Raw genomic sequence first — 18,791 nt, forward strand, 5'->3', positions numbered from 1 at the left:
TTCCCCAAGGGAATAATTATTATCACCTTGATGAGCTTTTCTGACTGTCATTAAAGAAAAACAGTGAGGCAAAAGGGCAATAATAAATGGCAAACACAGCCACTTAAAAAGAAAAAAGAATCAACCCAGTTTTCTTTCCTTGGACAATAGGATCAAGAAGAAAGAGGTTCAAATTGCATTGTGAGGTATTTCAATAATAAGGTTAAGTTTGTTGATAATGAGGAGTTTACAACCCTGGAATTGCCTATGGAGGGGGTGGAGGGAGAGAGAAAGAGAGAGAATGTGCCTTTCCTGAAGTATGTAAAGAAATGAAGAGTCTCTTGGGTAACAGTAACATCCAAAGGCAGACTGATGAATCAAATAAGTGATTTCCTTTTAAGGCCCTTTCAGAAATGGAGCCTTAGAAGTCAAGAAGGGTTCTTTGTTTAGTCCTAAGGATCTATATTTGCATCAGACCATCCAAAGTCTGCTTTTAATCAAGGAGAAAAGAACTAATATTTGAGTGCTTATTGTTTACTAAGCACTGTACTTTCAATGTATCTTATCTAATTTTCATAATAATCTTGATAGGTATTATAAGTCTTTCTCATCGATGAGGAAACTGATGCTCAAGAGATTGTGCTTTGCATAAAGTTACAGCTGATTAATTCATAGCAGTACTAGGCTCCCTCACACCTAGCCTACAGTCTCCCTTCTATACATCTCCCTACATCACTCCATTACGTGTCAGAATCACAACCCGCCAAGGATTCCATCTGGAACTAGAACACAACATCTCCAAAAATCATGCTTTCATTCAATGGGAAAGTAGAACGTTGACTCATGCACCTCAGGTCGTCAATTAAAGAAGAGGTAGCTCGCTTTTATGCCCTGACCTTTTAGCCAAAGGAGTCCAAGGAAGTCTTATCCAAACTCGAGTGTTTCTCACCATAGTGATGCAAGGCCAATGAATCTATCAGCCCAGCAAGGATGCATGTTATTTTGGAGGTGGAATCATTTGGATCATGAGATTCATTAGCTAATGCCGCTTCTAGTTATCTCTGATTTTCAAAGACCTGTGTTTTATTACTTTCTATATGAAGCAATTTGGCCTCAGTTCTGTTAAAATCAATTTCAGATCATGTTTCTTCAAGAGAAACCCACTGACCAAAGGGCATTTGAAATTTTTCCAAAATAGATCTTGGGAACTGCTTATGCCAGTGATCCACCTGCCTGTCTCTGATGGGAGCTACAAAATTTCATGTTGGTGTATTTATGGGATCTTTCATTGAAGAGTCTGTCCTGTTTAAAAGGCCTATCCCGAAGAGGCACTAATTATTCACGAAACTGAGCCTGGCCTATGTTTGGCAAGTGACAAATATATAATTTTCACGATTTCCTGTATCTTCTACTAAAACAATACATTTAAAAAATTTTTAACTGAAAAACCATTTTGTGATTTCAACAGGACATCAATAAATGGACTGACAAAGCAATCTCAGCTTAGGGCATAATTGCAAGTAGTCTTTTAGCCTAACAACATCTAACTAACCTCCTCCCTGGAAGGTAGGACGCACTTTTGGTAGAAAAGCAAAGCCTTAAAAAATAAAAAATCATTAGCTCTGGGTCAACAAATATTTAATTAAACATGTTTTAATGTTATGAGGGGTAAAGTACTACAAAATAGAATGTTAATATGTCATCTGGTCCAACCCCAGCCAATGTTGGGATCCTCTCCGCATCATCTTTGCTGAGTTTTTTTTTTAGCCTCTGCTTGACAGAAACTCTTACCCAAAGCAGCCCCTTTCACGATGAGCCCCTTTCACGATGAGTTAAGAATGTTCTCCCTAACAAATCTGTGGTCCTATGGCCTCTATTTAGTGGACCTCTTTACACCCCCTTTGAACCACAGAATCTTTCTCTAGTGTACTAATTGTATTTCTTTCTCATTCCTGGGCTAAATCTCCCCAAATCCTTCACGTAGTCTTCAAATGTCTTAAATTTTAAATTTGTTCACCATCTTTGTTATGCCTCCATTTTGTTTTTCATTCCAAAGTATGGCTTCCAAGAATGATTGTAACATTTCAACATCATGGACTTAGGAAAGATGAAGTGTCATCTCCCTTAGTCTAACATTACTATATTAGATAGTTGTTTGATGATAAGTTCTTAATTCAGTATGCTTTGTACCCAGTGAGAAGAATGTAAAGGAAGGCAGATTTCCTGCCAAATACACATAGGCTCATGTGACAGAAATTAAATCCAAAAAGGAGAAAGAAAACACACCCTCTCTTATCCCAGAATTAGTGTTCAACTATACTGCTTATGGTGGAAGGTTGTTTTTCACTGCTTTTGATTTTCTAGTTAAGTCTTAAAAGTATTAGTATAGTTGCATTGAAACACATCTGTCAGGACTGTGGTTGAGGAAAGTAAGTAACCAGTTGCAGTTAAAAAAATTCTAGAAATAAGGGCAAACCCTAGAGGAGCTCTTCCAGAAGCTAACAGGGCATTGGTCCCTAAAGTACTAATGAACGTGAAATACACAGAGTTCTGCAGGATTAGGAAATAGAAAATGTCTTATCTTTAAAGCCATTGGTTTGATATATGAGGGGGAAAAGTGAAAAAGATTTTTTTCCTAAATATAATAAGATGATATCTTATTCACGTGGCTTGGTTCATAAAAAAAGATCTTTTCATTTTAGTCAGAAGACCAATTCAAAATCACTTACAACTGGTACTTACTCAGAATGACACATTAACTAAAACTGGATGCTGAATCTGGAAGAATTATGGGATAGCTAAAAGGCAAATCACTGATCTAACCATGCAAGTCACCAGTGTCCTCCAAAAGCATTTAGAAAGAAGCACAGAAGAAAGAAGAGTCCAGTCTTCTGTTAAATTCTGTCTCCTCCTTCCAACAAGTCCAAACTGCTTAAATAATTCTAATCCAAATATCTTATTTTGGCCTGTAATTTTTACCTTTCTCACCAAACTCCAAATCAGAAATTGACACATTGTCAAATCAATCCATTTGACTTGCATTTTTAGTTATTTTCTTGCCACTTTACTCGGGAAGAGATACACACATGAAATGACTAAAAGGGAAAAACAAAGGCCAGGCAAAGCTAATGGGCTAATCTAAGTAATCCACAAAAAGGATCATTGGTCCTGTATAACTAAAATTAAATGTTAACATAATTTAATAGACCTAATAAAAGCATATAAAGGAATAAAAAGCTTTGCATAGGTTTAGGAGAAAGCACAAAATCATTTGAGGACACAGTCTACACAAAGCCATAATAAAATATCATTAATGTCAGCAAGCTATATGATTTCACACATTCTCCCAAACCTGACTCCATGACGTGACTATGATGCATTTTCATTGGAAATAAAAAAACGTCTGCTACATATTTAGCAATTTTATTAAAAGAAGAAAAAGATCACACCAAAAATGGAAGCAGACATGGATTTTGGTAGTCTTATAAGTCAGATCAAGCCAAACTGAATTATGAGAAAGTAACTCTCTTTTGCATCCACCCTTGAATGAGAATTCATTTTTATTGAAGAAGACTCATCATAGCAAATAATGACACGACGGTTAGAACTAGAGGGCAAACCACTAAGTTTAGGTCCTGGCCTGGGTTAAGAAGAGCACATTTAATTAATGTCCTTTCTCAAGTTCTATTTGAAAAATTTCTATTTAACCAAAAAAAGTTCCTCTTGGCACTAAGTAATTTATTCAACTACTACTTATCGAGTACCTACAATATTGCCAGGCATTATTCTCAAACTCGAGATGCATGAGTGAACAAGTGTCCATAGGCCTAATCTGGAATTCACACAACTAAGGGGAAAAGAAAGAAAGAAACAAAGCCCTACATTCTCATGTGTACCTGCGGATGGGCCATGGATGGGTGTCTGGAAATTACAGAGAGGCTGGGAGGAGTTAAAGCGTAGCAAGGGGCCAAGAGCAGAGCTTTCTAATCCCCTTCTGAGTACAGCCAAGGGTAGATAGAGGCGGCTGAGCCCTAGGGAATAAGAATTTCAAAATGCAAGAGCGGTTCTAGAAGCTTTTATTTTACAACTAAATGTGTCCAGTCTAACAAATTCCTATCCTCTAAAATAACAAAGCAACTTTATTTTCAACACACTTGCTGCTGTGAGATAAAGTTGGGTCTTGGTGTACTGGGGAAACTGGATTTTTGCCCTAACTGCAAGATAATAAATCTGAACTTAGGGACATTTCCTTGCAATGTAAAAAGAGTTCTTCTGCCCACCTTGATCAACTTGTTTTCTGAATACATTTACTTGCTGCCTTAGTGGGGATGATGGGGAGGAAAAGGCAACAGATACTGTATAAATTATTGTGGTTGATGTTTATTAAAATGATTTTTCTTTCCTGCAGATTGTGAGATAAAAGCAATTCAAACTCCTGGGGTCCTCTTATCCACAGGATCGGGACAAACACAGTGAGTCGAACCAAAAATATCAGTCCCTTAAACAATATGTGTAGTCCCCATGAGCAAGAGATGGTCGGTCACTCTGAAACCTGCTAGAGAAATGCTAGAAATTCTTTATCAAAATCATGTCTCTACATGACTCATTTCCTTAAAATTAAATGGCTTTCAAACATCAAAGTATCAGGACTGAGATTGCCACCATCTACAAAAGCAGTGGAGTTACATATATTATCCTTAATCCATTACTCATCTCTCAGTTATGCTAAACAGCAAGCTATATAAACATCTGACAGCATCAACATCATACATGTTTAATTATTTTTCCCAATTTGCATTTATATCAGTGAACAAATTGGAAAGTATCAAAGTATGGCACTGAAGAAATAGTAACATATTCAGCAGCACGTCTTCCATTTTGAGTCCTGTTTTTAAATTGGCTAAATAAAGGCATATACACCTCCATTTGAATTGGAGATTTGCAGTAACACATGCATATAAGGAAAGGAGGGGATGGGGAAGAGTGAGGGAAAGAGCAGGGGAGGGAGGGTAGAAGAAAAGAAGGGGGAGACCAGGACAGAAAGAGAGGAAAAGAGAAAAGAAACAGGAAAGAATGTGTGGTTTGAGAGGGACATTACTACAAGAAGGAGGTGACAAATGACAATTCAACCTGCTTCCACAAGCAGAAATTTTCTAAGGTTACCATTGAAGATACAAAAATGGTTCATGAGAGTTTTCATGTGTTGCTAGCCTCACTTATCATACTAAAAACGTCTACAAAAATCCTAAGCCTTGGTCTGTCCAAGATGGATAGAACCAGAAAGTGAAAGACGTGATCTGCTATGAAGGACTGTGCTCTGCTTGCAACTCTCAGTCCTTTAATCCACAGTATTTTGGTCAGATCTGGTCTGTTTTATCATACGACTCATCATGTCTTTGAGCTAATCTTTTATATTAGAATATTATCAACCTTTTTTTTTTTCAAAGTTTTTCATTTGCTTAAAGGGGCCGGTAAGATGGGAGAATAGAAGAAAATGGGAAGCAAGAAAGGAACGTATTCTCTTTTCTAACCAATCTACCCTAGAAAAGGGAGCGATGAGACTTTTAGAAAGAGTGCTGATTCATGGGCTTCCCTTATTATTATTTTTTATTTCTATGAAATACATTTAACGACATCAATGTACTAAAACGTTTGGTCTGTGAAATAGTAGAATTGTTAGCACCAAAAGGAGTCATGGAGCTTGTATATATTATTAAAACAATAATTGTTAACTGTTGGTCATGGGTAAGGGTTTCATTTCATTTTTACATCCCAAAGTTCTTGAAAGTGCCTGTGGACAAGAGAAATAACACTTTTCAACATCTCCATGGGGTCATCAGCACGTACCACAGAGACAGTTCTTGGCCTCCCCAGTTTGGGTTTATCAGGTGGACAAGAACACCAGGGCCTCCAGAAGCCCTAAAGAACAGCCCCCCACATGCACCCACTGATGTGCAGGAGGGATTCCCCTGGACTGTGTTCAGGAATGCGCTTTTACTTGTTTTAAAAAAACAAAAGCAACATGCTCTGCAGGTCATGGAGCGCATAGTGCAATTTTCTCCTTGCTCTGACTCCAGACTGCAAAAGGGTCAAACTGTTATATGTTCTACGAATGCCGGCCTGAGGGCAAGGCCCTTGGCCTGCCATGCTTTGTAAACTCAGGAGCCACAGGAGTCAGAAGGTCCGAGAGCAGGAGCCACCATCATCGCCAGATCTCCCTAGCAACTCGTGGCCCATCGGGGCAGCTGCTGATTTGTTTCTGCTTGCCTCGGCCTTTAGTTGAAATTACAACAAGTCAAATAGCTGATGCTTTTCCCTTCTCCGGGTAAGGGTGACGATACATTGTTCACAAGCGTGTTCTGCCTGGCTTCACTGATGAGGCGGCAAGCTAAGTCAAGGAAGAGTTTCTCCACGTTATCAGATTCCTTGGCTGAGGTCTCCAGATAATACATGTCCTGAGCTTCGGAGAATTCTTCTGCTCTCTGCTGGGAGACCTCTCTCCTTTCAGCCAGATCTATCTTGTTGCCTAAAACAGTGGTAAAAATCACAGATGGAATCATCATTTGATCTTTTTTGCAGTCTCAGAAACATCAAAATTCAATTCCATATACGATGTTAAACCAGATAGGTGAGCAAGGAAAGCACAGCAAATGTGACCGTGAGTACTAGAATATTTATTTTTAAATACCAGTGCCATTTTTTGGGCCGGCCCGATGGCTCAGGCGGTTAGAGCTCCATGCTCCTAACTCCGAAGGCTGCCGGTTCGATTCCCACATGGGCCAATAGGCTCTCAACAAAAAAATAAATAAATAAAAATAAAAAAATAAATGCCCAATAAAATAATTAAAAAATAAAAATACTAGTGCCATTTTTAACGGCAAAGAACTAGAAACAACCCAAACGTTCATCAGTTGGGTTCTGGCTGAATACACTATGGTACACTCATAGTTATTCGGGTTATTTGCCACTATAAAAAGCAATAAGGATTATTTCTATATGCTGCGAGGGAATGAGACATTAGGATATATTGTTAAGCAAATAATGCAAAGTAGAAGAAAGTGTATGTAATACACAACTGTTTAAGAAAAAGGATGAAAAAAATATATACACACAATTTATTGGCTTATTTTTTTTAATGGGAGAATAAACCAAAATCTTAATTTTAGTACCTATGCTGACAAAGCGAGCACAACAAAATCTTAATTTTAAAGATAATGGTTAGCCATGAAAGGAACGAGACTGGGGGAGAGAGAGGGAAACTCGACCTCTATAAATATACCTTGTTTTATAGATGTGACTTAAGCATCTTACAAAATTATACAATTAATTATTATACAATCAATATGAAATTAAATTTAAAAAGCAATTCCTAAAATTGAGAGCAAAATGACACAAATGAAACTGTTTATCATGAAGTGGCATAACCACACAGAGAGAAACTTTTTCAGGTGCGTTTAAGATACAGTAATTTAACTGAGCCTTCCCACTGGTATATTCCCTAAGAACAAAAAGGACTGAAGGAAAAAACTTTGAACTGTTTCAGTAATCATCTCATCAGTGGTAGTGCTATCATTGCTACCGTGTTTCCCTGAAAATAAGACCTAGCCAGACAATCAGTTCTAGTGTATCTTTTGGAGCAAAAATTAATATAAGACCTGGTCTTATATAAGACCCACTATTATATCATATTATATTACATTATATTATGCCCAGTTTTATAACATAGTAAAATAAGACCGGGTCTTATATTAATTTTTGCTCCAAAAGACACTTAGAGCTCATTGTCCGGCGAGGTCTTATTTTGGGGGAAACACAGTATTCTGAGGCTGCTGTGCATGTTTTAGGGGATAAAACAAATGAGTAATTAGGGAAGTGTCACGGGACAGGGATTTTTGGCATGGGAAAAAAGAAATACAGATATAAGATTAATGAAGTATAATTTCTGAAGACCTGAATTATAAATGGAAGTATCAGTGAGAATAATTCATGGTGTATTTTATCTTTAAAACATTTTCTATCTCTATTCTCCTGGAAACCCGACTAAGGTGATATGTCATCTGTGTTACTTGGTGACGTTTTTCTATGGTAAAAGTGACCCCTGATTGATAAATGCCATCTGGCCTGGGAATTCTATGTATGAATTACAGATACCTAATGGAAAGCCGTATCTTTGGGCTTCCCTGAGTGTGGTGATTCTTCATTTGAAGAGAGCCTGAAAGTTAAGCCCATGGAGTTGTTATAAAAGAGATTGACTCCGATGGGGCACTGAGGCTTCTAGGCAGGGGCAGATCCTGCACTTGCCTGAAAGCGAGCCTTGTTCCTCAGACCTGAACTGTCCCAGGAGGTCCTGGACAGCTATGGGGACTGCTATGGGGAATGCCTGATGCTGACCTGCTGTGAAGTCGTGTTTCCTGTCCTGTCCTAAGTGAATGTGATGCTAAGTGCGGCCTACGGTTGTCTTGAGAGTCAAATGTTTAGTAGAGTCTAATAGTACAACCCCTATGGACGCTACAGAATTCACCACACGCACACACACATTAGCTCTGTCCAAGGAAAAGCCTAAAAGCAAGAAGGATTATTATCACCTTGGCTGTGGCCTCGAAATACAACTTCCCAATAAAAAGAAATAGTGCTTGGGAGGATTGAAAATTGGTGCAGCCACTGTAAAAAACAGTACGGAGGTTCCTCAAAAAATTAAAAATAGAACTACCACATGACCCAGCAATCCCACTCCTGGGTATTTATCTGAAGAAATCCAAAACACAAATTCAAAAAGATATATGCACCCCTATGTTCATCGCAGCATTATTTGTAACAGTCAAGATATGGAAGCAACCTAAGTGTCCATCAATAAACGATTAGATAATGAAGAGGTGGTATATATACAATGGAAGAGGTGGTATATACATACTATTCAGCCATAAAAAAGAATGAAATCTTAGCATTTGCAACAATATGGATGGACCTAGAGGGTATTATGCTAAGAAATAAGTCAGACAGAGAAACACAAATACCATATTATTTCTCTTACATATGGAATCTAAAAAACAAACAAACAAACAAAACAGAGACTCATAGATACAAAGAACAAACTGATGGTTGCCAGATGGAAGGATGGGGGGGGGCATTGAGTGAGAAAGGTAAAGGGATTAAGAAGTACCAATTGCCAGTTATAAAAATAGTCATGAGGATATAAAGTACAGCATAGGAAACACAGTCAATAATACTGTAATAACTAGATATGGTGCCAGATATAAATGTCTAACCACTATGCTATACACCTGAAACTAATATAATATTGAATATCAACTATAATTAAAAAATAAAATATATTTTCTTAAAGTAAAAAAAAAAAATCAGAATACTGAAAACACACCAAATTAAGAATGTTTACAAAGAGAACTTAGAGGAAAAACTGCTTTGCATAGTATAAGTGATAAATATTTATTGGTTTGATTTAAAAAAAAAGAAACAGTGCTTCTTGAAGAAATGGTTAAGTCCAGATTTGGGACAGGAACTGCATACAATGTGTCTGGAACACTTTTCATAACAGAACACAAGAAAATTATCAGATTTCTGGGGTTATGTCAAAAGGACTCAGGAGCTGATTTGAAGAAGCTCCAACTCTCAAAGTTGGAAGAATTGGAGCATTGATAATAAAAATTGCAAGGGACTAGAATACATCAAATATATTTAAATCTATAATGGTATTCAAAATATAAACAAACTTCAATAGTTACTTTTGGAAGATACTAAGGTACCAACTCATTACCTTGAAAAGTGGCAAACAAAAAAGAAAAAGACTCAAGCATTTTTCTTGATTTTTCCTGTGAGAACTATACCTCAGAATACCAACTATGAGGTGTTTTTGCTAAAAAGAAAATGACCAAAAAAATCTGAATCTGACCAGATCTCTAGATTTACCTACAAATCTAAGAAATTCAGGTGATGGAGGATTATGTCAAGTGACAACCACAGGGGTGAAGTAAAATTCAGACTTGAAAACTCTACAAGGACAAACAAATGCTTTAACAAATAAGTTCCAGGGAAGGAAAAAAAAATGGAGAGATAACCTACAGATAAAAGGAGAATTAAAAAACATAAAAAAATCAATTATAACATATAGACCTCATTTAGATCTTGATTTGAATAAACTAAAACATTTTTGAGTCAATCAAGGAAATTTGAATACTGTCTAAATTTTTGATGCTATTAAAGAATTGTTAATATTTTTAGGTGTGAAATGGCATTGTGGTTAGGTTCTCTTTTTTAAAAGAAACTTAACTTTTAGAGATATACACTGAAATTTGAAAGATGAACTAATACAGCATTTGGGATCTGAAGGGAAGGGCAGACAAAATAGATAGGAAACAGATGAAATAAAATTGGCCACGAACTGATGATTGTCAAAGATGAGAGATGTGTATATAGGGGTTCATTATACTGTTTTCTCTATTTTTGCTTATGTTTGAAATTTTCCATAGTAAAAAGTTAAATAATAATTTTTTTAAAAGCCAGTGCTTCTTTCACACGGAACTGACTAATTATCTCCCCTCAAATGTGCCGTAAGTTCCTTAGATTCCCAAGTAGTAATGCTTTGACTCAAGTTCTCAGGAGATTTCTGTGGAAAGCCCAAGTCCAAAGCTGAGAGGCTTTCAGGTGCTTCATGGCAAAGGTTCTCCAGGATGCAAGAGGGTTTTCAGGACTGGGCATGGAGGATTAGCTCCTAGAGAGGCAGATACTTAACTCAGCTCCCAGCAATTTGTTACAAGGTAGCACATTAACGATGGACAAATGCAGGGTTTGTATTAGATTCTACATGCTGTGTGACCTTGGGCAAAAACCTTCACCTCTCTGAGCCTTGGTTTCCTCATCTGTAAATTAGGGATCATGACACATAAAGTTCCTAAAAGGATTCCTGCTACATACATGCTAGCTATAATACTTACTATAAAGTGTTAACTCACTATTAGCCATAATTTGTAACTTGATATTTCTAAGGTTTTCTACCCAGATTTCCAATTCAGGTCTTGCTAGAATATACAGCAATATCCCTTCTAGGAAGAAAACATTTTAACAGCCATATATTATTAACATCATTCCATCACCACTAGAGGAATTTTTGATGATCTGGTCCATTTCACTGCAATTCCATTCCTAATGGGTGTATTTGTCACCACAGAAAATCATGAGTTGTTTTCTGCTTCCCCCCTACCCCCTACTAAACACAGGTTCTCTGCTCCTACAAAGTGAAACAAACTGCAGAATTTCCTTTACTGGATTCTTTCTGAAAATTAGAATTTCTCAAGTTAGCATAAACATAGGAAGGGAAAAAATTAGCCAAAGTCATTTTTTAGGCAAAAAAACAAAAGGGCTTCAATAATAAATTCCTTATCAACTTAAGAGATATATTTTACTTCTAGACCAGCAGTTTCTGTGATCTTATAATTAGATTTAAAAAAATGTTTAGCAGGTCACATAACTTTCATGGCAGTCTGACTTCTTCCCTAGAGCCTGCACTGATTAAAAAAAAAAAAATCCATCAGCAATATTTTCTACTTTACTTTCGAAAGCATCACCATGGGGTAGGACCTATTTCACTTTCTCTTCAATTGCAGAAGAACCGAATGTTGACTGCTGGAATGATAAAGCCGTAGACTATATTCTTGGAAGGTACCAAGGCACAGCTTTACATGATTACAAATTCTCTGATGCCCACAAATCAATTTCCCTCCTCATTAGTCCTCACTTACCCACTAGCACAGTGATGACCTTGTTGCTGGCATATTGTTCTATTTCCCGCAGCCACTCTGGAAGGCAGCGGAAGGATTCCTCACAGGTTATGTCATAGGTGAGGATCAAAGCATTGGCGCTTCGGTAATAACTCTGGGTAATGGACCGAAATCTCTCTTGACCTGCTGTGTCCCAGATCTGAAGCTGTAAAAGCATAAGCGAAGGATCAGGTTGGAGAAGCAGAAAGCAAAGAAAGCATTGTTTTACTTTCGTTCAAAAGTGGACACACCTTCACCCAAATAATTTCATGGTTATTTTCTGCCCTAAGGAAAAAGCACCTATATTTTTTTTCAATGTATTGTGTGTGTCTGGTTAGGGACAGGGGCTTGCTTTTTTGTTTTGTTTTATTTCTTTGTTAGATTACTTAATTTCCCCTTTATTCTTAAAAACCCCTGATCTGTTGGGCATTTATTATGTGCCCCTTATTATGTGCTGTAGACTAAGCACTTTACATGTAATAACTCACTCAATCCCCGCAATAACTCTAGGAGGTAGGTACTGTTACTATATCCATTTCTCACATGAGGTACAGAGAGATTAATAAACTTGCTCAACATCTCTCAGCCAGTATGTCCCAGAGCCAATTAAACCAAGCATTGTGGTCCCAGAGTCCATGCTCTTAACCACAATGCCGTATTATGAAAGTTGGATAGAGGGCGAGCTGTCATTCTGCGATTGTTGGCATTTCAGTCAGCAACTGCAGAGGGAGAAAGTCCAACCTCATCACCTTCTCCAGTTCAAAATTCCAATGATTATATTAAGGTTTTATCTTTGTTAATGAAAACAGGAACAATGCTATGGAAAATAATAATCTACCTCCCCCACTTTTAAGCTCTGTGACCTTGAGCAAGTCACTTAAGTCTCTTTGGGCTTCAGTGGTTTCTTTATGAAAAGAGGTTAATAACATGTGAACCTGCTGAAAGTTCACATTTTCTGAAGTCATCTACCAATCTATGACCTAATAACTGGTTCCAATAACAAAGAAAAAGGCAAAAAACTTCTCACTCCTCCCTGAATCTCCCTGCACAGAGCTACTGCAAGAGAATTGCTCTCCAGAGCGACTGCTGAGCGCAGAACAAACCAGACGCCCTTGAGAAACAACAATCATAAGCTTCCCTTTTAATCGTATACATTTCACTTGTCACAACATGCGTGTATCCCCATTAACAGAACATCATTTCCTCAGAGAAGGCCTTCTGGAACCTTCTGACTGGGCCAGGTACCCTATCCCCCCCCCCCCCCACTACACATATTCTCTCCTGCAGCCCACCTTATAATTCTCCCTCATGGCACCTGACATACTTGAATCATTTATTTATATGTAATAATTTGTTTCATAGCTGTCTTCCTCACTAAGCTGAAAGCTTCACAAGGGGGAGGTCAGGGTCCATTTTACTCACAGTTTTCCCTGCACCAAATAGAGTGTCTGGCAAATAGTAAGATGTTCAAATATTTATTGACAGTCTTATTGAATCCTTACAACAGACCAAAGGATTAGGCAAGTTTATGCCTCCACTTCATTAATAGAAAAACTCCGTCTCCTAACTGGTTTCTCACAAAGCTGGGACTCGACTCCAGGCTTTCTCATTCCCAGCTGAGGACTCATTCCATGCCACTCGGAGACTGATTTAAATACACATCAGCATCCAAAGAAGACGAGTCAGTTGGTGTCAACCGCTGCTCATACCAGTTTAGCTGAGGAAACCGATGAGTGACCGGTACTCGCAGCCACCAATCAGCAGCACACAGGCTCTCCTTTGGTTTGGAGTTGCAGCTGTCTTTGATAATACACATGAAAGTCTGTATGCAGAAGGCAACCATAAAGATGCTCTGGCTTTGGCCAAGACAAAAGCTATGTCTCTGCTCTGCCCCAAATCTAGGGACATGGTTCCTCTCTGCCAGGGTGTGTCTTAGAACAACAGACTATGGCACAGGAAGCCGCTAAAAACACTTGTGATTGGATTTAATGCTGTCAATCATTAGAAATCAGTATGTGCTCGTGACTGGCACGTCTTGAGAACAGCTTTGAGAATTAAAGCCGTTGAAATATTTTCTAGACTAGTGACTGGACGGCCTTGCCAAGATGTATGCTGCTTTCTCATAGAGGGCTGCCTATTTCTAGCCTTATGGTTCATTCTTGAGGATACCCATATTCCATTGCCTTTATCATTAAGTCGGTTTCCATTTGCTCCTTTGCAACCCATGTGCTCCTTTTCAACATTTATAGACCATTAATAGATACAGAGCACTGTGCTAAGCACAGGGAGCATAATGAATAAAACATAATCCCTGACCTCAAAGAGCTCACAGCCTATAGGAAAGACAAACACAATGTTAACTAACCATAGTAAAATGTGAGATGTTCTATTAAAGAGACGCCAGGAGGAGAAAGTGTCTCCTGGCGCTAGTCTCATGCCAGTCAATATGTGCTCAGTGCCACAGCCAGGGGCTTTCTAACCACTCTCACCTCCAGCGTGGGGCTATGCTGCTTACTCTCTTCTTTGCACCCCACTACTTATCCCTCTGTTGCCTCACTGTCACAATAATGTATGGCGATCACTGGTTTACTACTGTGTCTCCTTGCTAGCCTAAGACCTTTGAATGCAAGGGCTGTGTCTTATTTAACTCTATGATCCCAGCACCTTCCTAATACAGAACGTGGTACATGGCGAACACATTTGAGTGATGGCTAACTGAATGAATAAAGGCTTGTGGAATCACAAAGCAAGGACTGACGAATTCCATGTAATGATTAGTAGGGTATTTAGAAGGGGAGCCAAGATGCTTTCCCTAACACAGTGCTTGGCACAAAGCATCTGCCGTAATACAGGATGGGTGAATAAATGGTGGATGGATGGTCAAACAAGCAAATATACGTGCATACTTTGAAGACTTTCCTATCTAGGCATAATATTCCTGATTATAGAGAAATCCAGAAACAATCTTCTGTATCTATTATAATTAATCTCCTAAAGTTAAAATGTTATAGACTAGCTCAGAGTTCTACTTATTACTCATTTATTTATGATAGACTAAAAACTATCAATGGATAGGGGGAAAGTCTATAAAAGTTTTAATTCTATTTCCTACCCAAGGTCACCTTCATAATACAGAGCACTCATACAGAGACCAGGGGCTGTTCCTCAGCTTTGCCTTTACTGGGTATGGCTCTAAGCCTTAAGAACTACCAGAATGTTTCTAATACCTTTCATTTCTTCCCTTCAATCCTAGAGTCATTCTAGAAAGTATGAGATTTATAGGGAAGGCCAAGGGGTAGGGGAAATGCTGAGAGACCTGGGTCCTGGTCCTGCCCTTCCACTTGCCAGGCAGGCGATCTGTTTGCCAGTGTCTCTATGGGGCTCGGAGCAAGCCTGCAAATCACTAGCAAAAAGACACAAACATTACCAAAAAGAGGTGTTCCATAAATGTTCAAGAACAAGGACAACAATGAGACAACAACTGTAAGCCTGGGCAAGTCTGCCCTCTTCCGCTGAAAGATGAAGGAACTTGCTCCTTGTGTGTCCAAGTGGTAATGAGGCCCTGGATTAATGTGGTTGAAAGGGTCCTTTTTGTGTCTTGATTCTATGGCTAGAGTCACAGGCAACTTGGTGAGGACTTCATTTGGGAGATTAGCCAACTCACGCTTTTTCTGGATGAAGGTCCAGAGGCCTAAATAGCTGACGGCGAAGGAACTGTGCTGTGAGTCCAAAACCAAGTAAGACACAAGCCTTGCTCTTGGGGAGCCTGTGGTCTCGTGATGGAGCCAGGTTGTAAAAAGATAGATTTTTTAGCTGGGTGTAGTAAGCACTTAAAAATGAGGCTACAGTTTGCCAAAAGTGGAATACATGCAACACCTAAACCTGGCCATGCCGGAAAGAAAAATAAGCCTGTCCGTTCACAGTGGGGCCTATTTCTACTCGATCGCACTCACTCCCAGTGCCTGGCACAGGGCAGGCATGAACATGTCTGGTCAAAGGAATTAACTCATACATCTATGTGCACATTACTGGGAAACCCCAACCTCTGTATGTAAAATGCCTGAAACAGTACTTATCTTGACTCCACTCCTGGGGGTGGCAAGCACTTCCGCTCTGCTGGAACAATAGAGCTGCGAGGGGCTCTTCCTGCCAGCGCCTCCTGAGCACACACTCCCATCTCCTTCCTCCCACCCCCATGCACTGCTTTTCTGAGCTTTCCGGTTGGCATTTACATGCATTTCACTCCCTGCTCTTGTTTCCCAGAGCCCCCAGCTCTCCATCTCTACTGTATTTGGTGCAAATGTCTACACTAAGGAACCACTCTGAGGAGTTGGAGCTGGAAGAGACACTAGGAGAGCTTCTTTCCCCGACCCAGGAGCCTCGTCCTCGACACTTGTGTCTGTGTCTACAGAATGCTGAGAGCACCCTGGAGCTTCTCTGGCCTTCCCGAGGCATGTGGAGACCGGAGCTCACGTACATAGGGGAGAAGGAAGCAAATGACAGTGACTCAAACTTGGGATGCTTAGCTTGGTTGGGATGGAGCTGGGACTCTGATGCCATAATTTTCACTGTGCGCTGATGCCAGGGTTTTGGCTTCATTCCATGGACCGCAGCTCTGAAATATCTGACATGAGACTTTCACTAACTCTGAACAGGCAGGTCTCTCTACCCTCCTTCCCTGTAATTTAGTCTCACTTCACACTTCTCTCCATCATCTTCATTCTTTCCCTGCCCCAAGATGATGAGCTTAGTGTGCCTTCATTCACCTCTTCTTTCCTGGCAGGGGGGACCGGGAAGCAGTGGGGTGCACTAGCTCACAAAGCTGGTTCACATCCTGCTTACTTCCCTTCCTAACGGTGAAGCCACAGAAAAATAAGTCACTCAACCTCTCCGAAACCTATAAAATGAAGATAATTTACCTTCCAGGGCTTACAGTACAGATTAAGTTACATAGGACTACACATGTAAAATCACCTAGCAGAGGGACTGACACATATTAGGTATGTGATAAGCACTATCTCCCCTTTTCTTGTAATTGCACATACCATAGTTCTTACAGGTACCAAACCAGTCAGAGGCCACCAATGGGAAGGGAGACTTCATGGATGCCTTCTGAACCCCTCATTCACTTAGTATTTCTCCCTTGCTAGAAATAAGGGTATGATGGGAGACAGAATAATTCTAGTAAATGATTCATATGACTAAATGATCCATAATAAATGCAGGAATCAGTAGGATCTTTCATGCAGCTGCTGTTCATAAAATGTAGCACTGCTTATGGGCCCAACTCAGGAGATGCAAAAAAAAATTTCTTCCTTCTTTTTACATCTCCTCTGGCATGAGAGACAACAGGACAAATCTGCCTTAGCCCTTCTTTCTGTCTTCCCATCTATAAACACACCATCTAGAACCCCTTCCTCCCCCCACAGAGGGAATAGAAGAACTCTGTTTAGAAATAAGCTGCCATGGCTGAGTATATTATTTTCAATGGGGGTTTCAATTAGGAGATATAATAAATGTTATGAAAACACTGCTTCCTCTCACATAGCACAAAAGCCTTATTGAACACTTAATATCTTACCTTTACTTTTTCACCATTAATCTCCACTGTCTTAATCATAAAATCAACTCCAATTGTGGCTCCTTGACCTGGGGGGAAAAGACCCTAAAGAAAAAATAATGGAAAATAATAATTAAGCGAATCTTTCAACTAAATGAAATTCTCCCCCTTCCCCCATCACTACCCATCACCAGCCCCTTCCTTTGGCTGAGTTCACTGGTAGTAAAGAGAACTGTGGTTAGTGTCATGGGAGCCCTATTTCACTTCACATGTATATATGTTTTGGGGGAAGGAGAAAAGGGGAGAGAGAAATTCTGAAAGAAAAAGAAAGGGGACAAAGAAAGGGAGAGGAAGGCAGAGAGCAAAGGGAGAAAATCGGGAAAGTTCAGGGGGATCTGATTTCAAAAAAAGAAACAAAAATCAGACACAAGGATGAGCCTGAGGAGCATGGGGACACAGGGGTGAGGTCAGGATTGTTATGGTGAGGGCAAAACGGATATGTGCTCTAAAAGAGGTAAAATCAAGGAAGGTTAAAACTGGCTATCAGCTAGGGCATGGACAGCCATGGGGGTGGGCAACCAATGCGAAAGAACCAACAAGAACTCCGTATGATAAACATGAATGAAACAGGGAAGCTTTTGGATATCCCTCTGCCCTTAGGGTGGTAACTATTTTTCTCAGTTGTACCATACACGTACATATGCGTAATGACATGAGATCAAGACCAAGGATCCTGGGAAGACAATTGAAGAAAACAAAGTCATTCAGGGAGGAAGTATAGCAGAAATAGCACTAACCCAGGAGTCAGCAGCCTTAGGATCTCTGTATGACCTCAGGCAAACCAGGCCCCCAATCTGGGCCTCAAATTCAGTGAGTTTTAGGCTAATGTAAGCATTTCAAAACAAAACAAAAAAAAGCTTTACCTCAAACTAGAAGCTCAATAAGAAAGATTTTAGCAAAATTACATGTGGAATGTAATTTACTGTTACATAATATTTCCTGTAAACTTAGGGAGGGACTTAGAGGTAGGAAGGAATTCTGTCAAGAAAGAACAGGTCACCGAGTTTTTCTTCCCTCTTCACTTATAGTCCACAATTCCCAGAAATTAAAGTGAAAGCGACTTTATTAGCTCTGGCAGCTAAGATTGGGGCATCTTTAATTAAGTCCATTCTCTAAGAAAAGAATTCCTTAATTAAAGTTTAAACTTAAAAGACTGAGCTTCAAATCAACAAAAAATGTTCCATTGCATGTCTGCAAAAGATGTAAACATAAACATTCATAACTTTACTTGCAAATATTGAATCAATTTTCTTCTATTTTGGTTTGGCTCAAACACAAGGCTGCCAAACTTCAAGTTTATAGCTCCAGCTGTTTTGCAGTCTAACAAATGCCAAAACATAAAACAAATCCTTCCCAGTGTCTTCCCCCATCATTTTGTTCCCCAAACCCTCATGCCTCAAAAACAGCTGAATCTAATTCAT

General features: G+C 39.3%; 1 protein-coding gene across 5 annotated transcripts in view; it reads right to left on the reverse strand.

Moving 5' to 3' along the window:
* Nucleotides 1-3,387: 3,387 nt before the first annotated feature.
* The window catches only part of RAB30 (RAB30, member RAS oncogene family), a 72,704-nt gene continuing 57,300 nt past the window's right edge, over nucleotides 3,388-18,791 (reverse strand). For 4 of the 5 annotated variants that reach the window (XM_081064417.1, XM_081064416.1, XM_081064413.1 and 1 more), the window contains 3 exons: nucleotides 17,332-17,415; nucleotides 11,733-11,916; nucleotides 4,341-6,505 (listed from right to left, as the gene is read on the reverse strand). In XM_081064417.1, the coding sequence (XP_080920543.1) occupies nucleotides 6,255-6,505; nucleotides 11,733-11,916; nucleotides 17,332-17,415 (519 nt within the window). In that variant the 3' untranslated portion in view covers nucleotides 4,341-6,254. Of the gene's footprint in view, nucleotides 6,506-11,732; nucleotides 11,917-17,331; nucleotides 17,416-18,791 lie in introns of all 5 variants that reach the window. The other variant, XM_081064415.1, reaches the window with a different exon arrangement.

The sequence above is a fragment of the Rhinolophus hipposideros genome, assembly GCF_964194185.1.
Source record: "Rhinolophus hipposideros genome assembly, chromosome: 10".
NCBI classification, from domain to species: domain Eukaryota; kingdom Metazoa; phylum Chordata; class Mammalia; order Chiroptera; family Rhinolophidae; genus Rhinolophus; species Rhinolophus hipposideros.